The following is a 12,095-nucleotide window of genomic DNA, read 5'->3' on the forward strand; positions in this document are numbered from 1 at the left end:
TTTAGAAAACTGATGCTTAAATGATATTGGAAGTAGATCCAAATATTCAAAGGATGAAGAAGCACAAAGATTAGCCAGAAGAGATTAATACTACATTTCATTACTAAATGGGGGCTCACGCCTTTATTAGCGGGTTAGAGAGGAAGCATGGAAAAGTTAAGTGGTTTCTATTTAGCAAGAACTCAAATCAATTAAATGTAACCTAAAGTGGTCAGCCTCTCATCCTAAAACTACCAACCAGTGTAGAGCTTATGGTCAGTGCATGTAGGTGAACTCTCACCCCGAAAAAAGCCCAGCCCCAGAGGAAGGGACCAGGCTTAGGACCCATTCACACATCTTGCTTTCATTTTATAACTAAATTTCCAAATAAATATAACATTGTAAAAACATCTACTGCAGTTCCTCGCTATTTGTAAAAAGCTTTGAAAACTCTAGATTTCTAGATAATAGTTTCCATTAAAACTCTCCCATATTCCCTGCAAAATTAAAAACAGAATTATTATGGGATCCAACAATGCCACTTCTAGGTATATATCCAAAAAATTGAAAGCAGGCTCCCAAAGAGATATTTGTACATCCACGTTCACAGCAGCATCAATCACAATAGCCAAAATATGGGTGCAATCCAAATGTCCATCAACAGATGAATGGATAAACAAAATGTGGTATATATATACAATGGAACATTATTCAGCCTTGAAAAAGGAAGGCAGCCCTTTCATGCGCTACAACATGAATGAACCTTGAGCATATTACACGGAGTGAAATAAGCCAGTCACAAAAAAGACAAATACGTTATGATTCCACTTACAGGAGGTACCTAGAGTAGTCAAATTCATAGAGACAGAAAGAAGGGTTAGGGGACAAAAGGAAGTTGTTGTTTGTTAAGTATAGAGTTCCAGTTTTACAAGATGAAAAGAGTTCTAGAGATTCGTTGCACAACTATGTGAATGTACTTAACACTTAAGTGAACTGCACACTTAAAAACGGCTAAGACGGTAAATTTTATGTTATGTCTACTTTACCATAATAATAACAAAAACCTCTCCCATGACTCTGAGAATGTAGTTTCAAAATATAATTAATGCAATTAACTGCATAAATGATTAAACATTTTGAGATAATATAATTTAAAAGCGTATACACTAAGAAGAATGCTGAAGTCATCAATTTGTGCTTTGGGGGAAAATGTTAAAGAAAAGCACGACTAATAAAACAATGTAAATTAGCACTTATCATTAAAAATAAATTGATTGTAATAATGGGAAAAATCTAGTGAAGTCTAAGAAATAATGTTATCAACAAAAGAAATTTTGAATAAAAAAGAGAAAAGCTAACTATGCAGAGCATTAAAATTTACTATCATTTTTAATATCTTATTTAATATTATTTTACTATTACCATTTAATGTTTAATTAATATTAATACATAGATAATTGCAGCTCAAAAAAGGAGGATGAAAACCAAGTATGTTCAACCATGTGAAAATCAAAATCGTGAGTCTAGGTTAGGTCTATTTTTATGTGACGCAAGGTTTTTAAATTCCGCCACTTGAGAAGCCAGCCAGGTGGCATAGTGGTTGAGTTCACACACTCCACTTCAGTGGCTTGGGGTTCACGAGTTCAGATCCCAGGCTCAGACCTGCACACCACTCATTGGGCCAGGCTGTGGCAGCAGCCCACATACAAAGTAGAGGAAGACTGGCACAGATGTTAGCTCAGGGACAATCTTCCTCACCAAAAAAAAAAATTAAAAATAATTCTGCCACTTGATTTTTTCCCTTCATGACACAATTATTTTCAACTCATTCACATATTTAATAAATATTTATTGAAAGCCTACTATAGTCAGATAATATAGACTTGACCGTGTAAAATTTGGTGAATAAAACAGACATGTCCCTGACTGATTGACATATGTTGATTAAACAATACAAATAGACGAATATACAAACGAAGACAATTATGAAAGGAAAGAATTGAATGCTATGAGAGAAAACTGATGCCTTTCTTTGCTATCAGGACCTGGGCGAAAGAGTGCACGAGCCGTGGAATTGCTTTCAATCACAGTGCTACCAATCATGAATTGTGTGACCTTGGGCAAATTTATTTAAACTAAGAAGTGTAAACCTTTCAGAGCAGAATTATAACCTAAATCATAATTCTGAAGAGCAACTTAATTCTCTTTTATAGTCATTAACCAATATATATTCTTAGCCAAAATCCAAAAACAGTACATGGCAGGCATAAAGATGTTAACTAGTTAAGATCTCCTAGTCTTGGCTTCTTAGTTCATTCACAAAGTCTAGTCTACTTAACTTAAACTAGTATAAAATATTTACAGTAATTAAAGGATTACTTTTGTCAGGCAATCCACAAAGTACCAAGATAAAAACTTTTGTACATGGTTTAGAATGTTGCAGTTTGCAGTAACAATGGGTAAGACAATTAAACATCTATGATTTTATACTTCACCAGGGAAGGATAACCAAACCAGAGTGTGTAGAAATGTTGACAAGTACCTCAAACTTAATCCCATTTAAATTAATGTATGTGGGGATTTCAGCGTAAACATAAGTAAGCTCTGGATTTATTTCACTTCTTTTCTGCTTTATTGGCATTTCTTTGAAGTTGTTACTATAAACATTTCCAGTTCCCCCAACTTTTTTTCTTCTGTATTTCTGCATCCTGAAAGTGCTAAGGTGAAATAGAGGTTTTCTTTACAAATAATGCTGCTGCTGAATAGACGACAAGCTCTCCAAAATGATTCTAGACATGATCTACATACACAAACAAACTCACTTCAGTATTCGTCTTAAGAAGCAATGCACCAGTTACTGCTACAGAAGAAAAAGCTTCCCAAATGGTATGATTACAGAAGGATCGGGACTCTATGACCCTCCAAATAGTGTCTTTCCTGCTCAAAGATACCTGCAATTCATTAACAAAGGCGCTTGTCCACATTTTCTTTCTGCTCTTACATTGAAATCTATGTAGCATTAGGAAAGGTAAAGTCATGACATAAATTCACAGAAAGGTAAAAATAATGGTCAGCTAGTAAGTTCTTTATACTAGTAGATTTCGATAGAATGAAGGACAAGTCTATCTTAAGGACACTTTTATCTGAAAAGGGAGAGAGTAATATAGAGAATAAAAAGTTACAAGAAACCATTTTTGAAAAAAGGCAAAGACTGATATCAATGAATAAAAGCTGTTTTGTCAGACAAAACCACAAAACATTGAGAATTGCTGAGGACTTTTTAAATTATACATTTTCAATATAAAATGTATAAGCTGTATATTGAAAACATATTATGTGAACAAAAAAAGTTATATAAACAGATAACTAAGTAAATGAAACAAACCACCTAATGACCACTAGAACAAATTAAAAAATATATACAGCCGATTCTTGGTATCCTCAGTCGTTATGTTCTATAAACTCGCTGAAAACACTGAATTAACGAATACTGATTCATTGCTCCAGAGGGAATACAGGATTAGGTTCCTGTGAGCTTCTGGTCACGAAATTTTTGTCAACCAATCAATACATAATCTTCTTTAATGTGTGTTTCCATTTAAAGACACTATAATATATTTTGTCAATTTATTAACACTGAGCTCATGGCCAACAGCACTATAAACCACGCCTGAATGATGCTTATCTAACACATATTTTCTCCATAAGGCACACCACAGCTGGGAATGTGCATGTCAGATGAAACATACTGCTGTGCTGTACATGTCTGTGAATGACCCAGAAAGCAACTTGAGTATTGATATGGGGGTTGAAAATAAATTTTCCCAAGTAGACAATACAGAGTCTGCAAATAATAAAGATTACCGTACCTGGGTTTTAACGCTGGTTTAGCACTCACTTGTGTGATACTAGGTTAATGGCATAAGTTCAATTCCCTTATCTAGAAGTGTTAGATGGTGTATTAGGAGACCTCTAAATTCCCTGTCACTTGTGAATTTCTTAGAACCCCAGATCTCTAGTCTAAATTTAGCCATACCGCATCGAGGTCCTACATAATCTCAACCTTTCTTTCCTATCCAGGCTTGTTTCCCTCTTCATGGAAACTTACATACCTTTGATAAAGAAGGGATATATTAATTTCCACCCACCAATCATCATGCACACACACACTTACTTACATTTAACTCATCCATCCATTCATCCCTCCCATTATCAAATATTAAGCATGCATCTAGTGGTGCTGGAGATACAGTAATCAACAAGACAGGTAAGATCTCTACCCTTTAGAGATCATATTTGATGAGAGAGACAGAGAATAATCATGTAAACAAACAGATCCATGACAAAAATTCCAGTAGTCATAAGTGAAATGAACTAAAATAAAACAGAATAATGGTTTATAGACAATTGCACGTAAGAAAATATTTTAAATAGAGTTACCAGGCAAGGACTTTTTAAGGAGGTGATGATTAAGCAGACATTTGAAAAAAATAGGAGAGGAAGAAAAGCAAAGCTCTAGAGGTAGAGGAACATCCATGGCAAATGCTGTGATGTGGGAGTAAAATTGGCGTTTTTGAGGAAGAAACAGAAGACCAGAGGGGTTGGCACAGAGAGTGAAAGGAGCTTGGGACCAAATCGTAGGTCGCCTTGTCCATGATAATTGAGTCTAGATTTATTTTAGGTGTGATGGAAAACCCCTGAAAGAATGTATGCAGAGTGGTGTCATGATCTAACTTACACTGTAAGAGTACCATTCTAGCCGTTTGGTGGAGATGGGGATATGTTGGGTAAAAGGAGAGACTGGAGGTTCTCACCAAGTTCCAAGAGAAGGGGCAGTAGTGGAGCAGAGTCATGGCCAGAAAGTAGGTATAAAGTGGCCATGTATGGGGTATATTTTGAAGAGAAAGCAAGTGGAATATGCTGACAGATTGGCCTTGGGATTTGAGAAAAATCGGAATTAGGGATATGCTTGAGTAAACAGTGACACACGCAAATAGTAAGAACTGAAATAGGGAAGGCTGAAGAAGAGTGGGTTAGTGAGTAAGAGAAGACAATTAAGGTTTGGTTTTACCTATTGAAAGATGAGAGTCCTATTTGACATTCAATTATGTCCAGTGTGTAAATGAAGGAGGAAGAAAGATAAGGAAATAAAGCAAAATGAAGAAAGGACAGGAACTAGAGATAATAAATAAAATGTACTGTCAGCCAAACTATGACATGACTTCGCCCCAATCCCAAAGCTTAGTAATAATGTATTTATTCACTCGGTCAATAAGTATTTATTAAGTGACGACACTGTGTTAGGCAAGGTTCTAAATGCCTGTGATGTAAATCTTTCCTATTTGTCCTTACGCTAACCTATTTTTTGAAGTATAGCACTGTTACTATATTGATATGACAAGAAAAAAATTCTGCATCTCAGAAATTGTATCTCAGTTTTTAGATGCATGGAATGAATGCATTCTCTGACATCACGTCTGCAATAGGAGAATTTCATAAAACATCGAATTACACATCGAAAGACAGGTCATCTCTTAATTTTGGCAATATCACAAAACACAAGTAATATGGTTATTAGGCAGATAATTTTCCAATGAACCAGGTGTTTTGGTCTAAACAGTGGATGAATCCCAGCCAATTTTAGCTTACTGCTAACAATAAAGCAGTCTATTTGAATCATGTTTGCAATCTTATTGATCCATTAAAATAAGAAAATTCAAATGTGAATCAAATTGCAGAACCACGGTTTTCAAAGCTGCAAAGTGTTTAGGAGCATAAACACCATGATCACGTCAGAAAAGATAAATTTTTCATGATAAAAAGAAATATGTCTTGGAAATTAAATGGGATGTGCGAAAGGGTAGAGATAAGTACTAAAAAATATATTACACAGATTGCACGTGGGGGTGTGAGATTCTCTGGATTATGAGTAATGCCTGGGTAATCCTAGTGCTCTTCATGTGGGGATAGAGACACCACCACGGTCACCGCACTTAGTGACTTCCTGGACCAACTGCCACCATCTTATCACTTCTTCCCACTTCGCTTTGGGCTCTCAACTAGACTAGTTCTTTGACTTAAACATACTCTGGAGTTCCTGAAAAATGCCCCCATCCCTAACTCAGCCCCTCCAACCACACAAAAATGACTCATTAATCAGCTTGATAGTTTGGAACCCTGACTTTGCTTCAGAATTCTGTCTGGCCTTTGCTTTATTCTGCCCTCATCTAATAACGCACTGTTGGTGCCAATCTCCTCCCTGACAAATATTTTTCCCAAAGTCAAAAGCTCCTAAGAACACTTAAATCCCTATTTCTGATATAAACAATCTTCTGTGTAACGGTAAAAAGGTGAAAAATGGATTTTCCCCACTAACAACAACAAAAAGATGGTCTACCTTTTAGCCTCTTAGTTTAGAAGAGAAATAAAAGTTCTATTATTTAATGGACCCTTCACGCAGTCTTGTGAAACAAGTCTGTGCATTTGTCAAAAGAAACTATTGTCAGTACTTCAAACACTCTAATTCAAATAGAGCAGATAATGTAAACTCACTTTAATCTTCTTGAAAATGTCTGCAACAAGAGGAAAGAAAAACAAAAAACTCTTTTGCTCTTGATGTTACATTTTATAGGCAACCCTGTGCTTCTTTGCTGATTAAAAAGCTGATTCTCTGGTTCTTTGCTTATTTAATGAGGATCCTCTTAAATGTCACTGTCATTTATGGAGGATGTGCTCTGAAAAGGTTGCCTAAAAGACTTTACCTCAAAGGCCTGAAAGGTCAATCCGACATAGTAGTCTTCTGACACTGTTATTTTCCAAACGCACTCCTTCATTGGTCTGTAGTCATCAGGATAATTAGGAGACTGAATCTGTCCTTCATTTTTACGTATCTCCCCTCCACAGATCGCTGAAGAAAGCAAAAATAAACAGATAAACCTAGTTATGCCATTTCATTTTCCGTTTCTTCTAAGATAACATTTCAGTTCAGCGCCTGTAGCTGAGAACATAAAGACCAGGTTATAAAAATCAAAGTTGGCTGGTTGTACTGCTGTAAATATTCAGACGGTAAAAAAGCCTAGTCACTTTAACTATAAATATTAGATAATCAGCACAGGAATATATGATTTTTTATCACTGTTAATTCACATCTTTATTTTTTTTAAAGCTTTTTTTTTTAACTTTTAAAAACCTTTCAAGATTTTTGACAATTTATTCTATGTGAGTGTGTTCTGTGATTTCCTGAACTGCATCTTTCGGTCTTTTGACCCCAGGTGAAATAGCTGAGCGGTGGAGAGGCTTCAGAGAACTCTCTGGGCCTCTGGCAGTGGGCTAGCGTCATGTGCTCAACATCTGTGGCTCCATCGAAAGAATCCTCTTCACCGCCATACAGTTAATCTCTAAAACAAAGTGCTTCTGTTTACTTAAAAGTTTAAGAGAAGCAGAAATCTTCTGTCTTCTAAATCACCTAAACTCCTGTGCTAGCAGAGGCAGGAGCAAGAACGGTGCCTTCCACCCACAATCTGCCAAGAAGGGAGATGTTTTTAAAGCCAGGAAGCACAATGCCAGCTCATTGTTTGAGAGAAGTATAGAACAAAGCATCTAGTAAATTCTTCCTTGAATGCTGACTCTCTCATTTAGACAAAGCATGCTCCAGAAATGTGCACAATTACTTTCTGTGCAGTTTCCTAGAACAGAGTATTTCAGCAGTACCAGCATCAAGTAGACACAAATTCAGTACAGAGGAAAATGATAATTTCTTCAAAATAATGTAATATTATCATGAAAAAATTAATTGACATTTAAGAACTCTTGTGCCGGTTTTTGTTGTTTCCATACATCCTTGAGTACATTTACATGTTACTACATCACTGGCCTCAGAAAACAGGTTATTCTTGCAATTTAAATTTATCAAGTATATTTATCAAAATCATCCTCATGAATATTATAATACAGATTTAGAAAACTTCATAATTAAAATACAGTTACAATATCATTCTAATGAAATTGAGAGCAAGGGCATCTCTGTTAAGAGATCTGAGAGGAAGTAATCTCAAAAACTCAATGGGACTTGCCTTCATAGACAGCTGCGAAGCCTTTTCCCACCCAGTTACTACTGCTGCGAAACTCAATCCACATTCTGCTGTCCGTAGAGGTAAGAACTTCAGGCACTTTGTCCCCACAGAATCTACCTAAAAGAAATAAAAGAATAAAGAGAGACCCCTAAATATGACTCTACATTCTAATTGTTTTCCACACTAGCTAAAATTATACACATAAAACCTGATTTGGTTCCTATCTCTTTCTCTAGTAACGAGAGCCAAAACTATGCCTTCATATTTACTTAGCAAAGGTAGATACACAAAACAATGTCTTCATATATATTTATGAAATACTGGAACACAGCATCTTCAAATTAACCAACTGATGTATCATTATGTGGAGAATTAAGAAATGGCTAGCTCAAAAGATATTTGTAAAAGGGCTCATGATACATCAATAGGGGGAATATTATTCTATTAAAAACAGACAAAAAGTACAAGTGATCCTGAGAAACTATTTCAAATTGTCAGTTTGGTCATTAGGAGGAGAGTCACTTGGTTAAGGAGGTGTCTCAGCTCAAAGTGGAATTCTTGTCAAGTCCGATTCAATGACAACCCGTCAGGGAAGCTCACAGGCTGCTCCAAAGATCTTATGTGATTGCACACATTCCATCTCATTTCTATAAAGTTATAATCTGTAGTGTAGTCAGCAGAATGACAAACAGTATCAGAAGAATTAAGGATGAGTTCTGATTTTTTTCTAATTGTATATGCACAGGCAAGTATAATAGCAAATAAATAGAACAATACATGTATTCCTTTCTTTCTTCCGTCAAACTTCCACAAATATTTATTGTTTACTGTATGTCTGTCACTTTGCTCTAAGCTTTCATATGATGACAAAATGATTAAATATGACAATGCACATGATATCATTCTAAAAACGATAATACATGGTCATCCCTTTTTGTATGCCCCTGGCAATGATGTCATACATAGTTTTAGTATATGAAAAATGGTGGTCAACTTAGAACAAATTCATACTAACAGCTAACAGGAGAAGAAATGTCTTCCTAAATGGCAAAGTAAATTAGGGGCATGTAGCAGAGAGCAGTGTTTCTTAAACTGTGATGTGCATATGAACTCCAGGGAGTCTGTTAAAATACAGTCTCTAATTCAGAAGGTATGCAGTAGGGTCTGAGTTTCTAGATTTCTAACAACCTGCCAAGTGATTCTGATGCTGCCAGTCTGACGGCTACACTTTGAGAAGCAAGGTTTAAGAGGTGATAGTGGGAAAAGCTTTTCACATGAAAATCACGATCAGACTGAACCAGTCTGGCCGACCATTATACAATAAACAAAGTAACGTTGATGGTGCTCTAAAAGGAAGTGTTCTCTAAAAGAGTAGCTTTAGATTTGAGTCTTCAATATGAGTTTAAAGAAGTGTTTTCTTTGGAATGCACATACGTCTACAGTCATGCTCACTTAACGATAGTGACATGTTCTGAGAAACGCATCGTTAGGCAATTCGTCATTGTATGAACATCATAGAGTATATTTACACAAACCTAAACGGTATAACCTACTACACACCTAGACTACATGGTACTAATCTTATGGGACCACCATTGTATATGTGGCCTTTTGTTGACCAAAACATCATTATGCAGCATGTGACTGTATTTCAAATTGCTTCAGTTAGGCTAAGAAACTAAATGTTCAAGACAATGTTTTCCTCAACCTGACCTATCACATTAGTTTAATCTTTATTTTTTCTCATTTTTAAATATTTCTACAGATCTCTTGGACTTATTAAGGCTGCTATCATTCTTAACACAATAGTGTCCATTCAACAGGTTTTAGATGTTAAGAAAGAAGATCTGTACAGCACATAAACAAAACTGAGCAAAGCTCCTTGTAAAAACAAACAAAAAGTCACAATCTCGAAAAAAAATCCATACAGAGTAGATGCTTACATGCTCACAACAGCTCTCACCTTTAAGTAAAACAGAGGGCAACAGTAAAGTGCCTCATGCAAGTTAACGGTGTGGTCTGTGGTTAAATGTTGGCAGCAGACTTTCGTGAGCACCAAATCTGAGCTACAATTTATGACACAAACTACAAATGCCTCTTCTCAGCCATGAAAAACTCTCTGAGAGGCAAAACTGTGACGTCTAAGTAAGAGCTAATACGCTTCGCTTAGGAAGCCAGCTCCCAAATGTGGATCAAACAGCTCACATTCTACGGCCTTAGCAAAAACACAAACCAAGACACACACACATAATTTACCTGGTTTTCTCATTAAAACTATGATTTTCAAATTAAAAATACAGAAACATTGTGATTAGTAGACACTATAAGCATAATACATGTGAAAACTATTCTTAATTGTTATGTTCAGATCCAAGTGCCACTTCATAATTTAAGCTAGTTTAAGTCAATCAATCAATCTATGTGTCTGTGAGTATTTTTCCGTGGCTGAAAAAAGCATAATAAAAATTAAAATGTAGGTCATATAAAGTTTTAACTCTAAGATGACTCTTAAAAGAATCAATTATCCTTTGACAGGACAAGCTATACCCATAGCCACATAGGAGGTAGATAAGCTCTTACCAAGGAGAGGTGATTTCCTCCAGTACCCATCTCTGACTTCAATGTAGTCATACCAGCACAAACTACTTTTGTATAGGTCCATTGTAGTAAAATTTAAAACAATCTGCAAAATGAACCAAAACAACACACAGAGTAAAAATGATTATAACTGCACATAGTGCTTTGATTCCCAGAGGTTGGAAACCCAGGGCTACTGTGAAAACAGATTCATAGTTAAGTTTTTTTCTTATTCATTCCCCTACTATTTTTCTTAATAAACATCCCCCGAAAACCTAATTTTCTCATTCTCATTAATGTTTAACAATATAGAAGCACAATGTTGAGTTAAACTAAACATTTTAGCAATTAAACCAAAGTTTCTGTAAAGTTATACGAACAATTGTGAAACAGACATCTTTATTCAAATAGTTTATTTTAACTTTTCTAAGATAAATATGACTTAAACCATGAAAAATTCTGATTTTGCCATGAATGTCTTCTTTTTAATAATTTATTTCAAAGACGACCGGTCAAGACATCTATAATTATGTTAAAAATAACCATCGTGTGCCATATTCCAAGAATATAATATCATTGTGTATGTTGAAATGTTTTAAATACAGCCCTAGAATTCAAATTTGTCCATGTAACTATAATCAAAGGCAGATGTCACTATGCTTCTCCAGATCCAAGAACATATATTCAGAGATCTTTCAAGTTAGAAGATCTTGAACATGACCTTTTATTCTGTACTTTGTTTTGCAATGATGCTGCTTTTTGTTAAGATAATTCACAAACAACTCTAGGAAAGACAGTTTTCTTACTTTATAAGAACACTTTGCTTTTCAAATAATTAACTCTTTTTTTTTTTACTTTGGTACACCAAAAGTAGAGTCAAACTAACATGAGAAATGTATGTTTCTGATGAGGTAAAATTCATTTGGAAACTATTTTTTATATTCAAAACTCATTCTAACTCTATTCTGCTGAAAATATCTAAGATGCTTAAGGCATACAGTGAACCTGTTCTTTACTCTAGAAACTGAAATGGATTTTGGCCAAAAGAAACAAATTGTGAATATTTGAGATGCTTCTAATATAAAAGTACAGCTTGTAACAATATTTAAAGAATCCCTTTGTGACAGTATAAAAATCTGAATGTAAGACAACTTTCAAGGAATGACTAAAATAAATATATATGTGTGTGTGTGCGCATATATATATATATAAAAAATCAATCAATCCTGAAGTCAAATTCCAGAAAAGTATTACCATTTTTGTGTTAGAAAACATATACTTCTCCCCTTTCTTGAGTACAATTTTTCATTTTTAACAGAAAAGTATGAATTATGGCAAATCAATCCTTAACTAGCTTACTTCTTCCCAGATTGAAGATACAGCATAACAGTAAATATTTCTCATGGCATCTTGTATCTCAGCAGGGCAATGATCACTGATGAAATTGTACACCAAAATTGGTTACGA

General features: G+C 35.1%; 1 protein-coding gene across 10 annotated transcripts in view; it reads right to left on the reverse strand.

The window, feature by feature from the left end:
* Positions 1–12,095, reverse strand: part of TLL1 (tolloid like 1) — a 192,952-nt gene that overhangs the window by 45,784 nt on the left and 135,073 nt on the right. For all 10 annotated transcript variants that reach the window (XM_008538033.2, XM_070608244.1, XM_070608242.1 and 7 more), the window contains 3 exons: positions 10,632–10,734; positions 8,052–8,168; positions 6,741–6,886 (listed from right to left, as the gene is read on the reverse strand). In XM_008538033.2, coding sequence (XP_008536255.2) covers positions 6,741–6,886; positions 8,052–8,168; positions 10,632–10,734 — 366 coding nt within the window. The remainder of the gene's footprint in view (positions 1–6,740; positions 6,887–8,051; positions 8,169–10,631; positions 10,735–12,095) is intronic.

This window comes from Equus przewalskii, chromosome 2 (genome assembly GCF_037783145.1).
Source record: "Equus przewalskii isolate Varuska chromosome 2, EquPr2, whole genome shotgun sequence".
Taxonomy (NCBI): domain Eukaryota; kingdom Metazoa; phylum Chordata; class Mammalia; order Perissodactyla; family Equidae; genus Equus; species Equus przewalskii.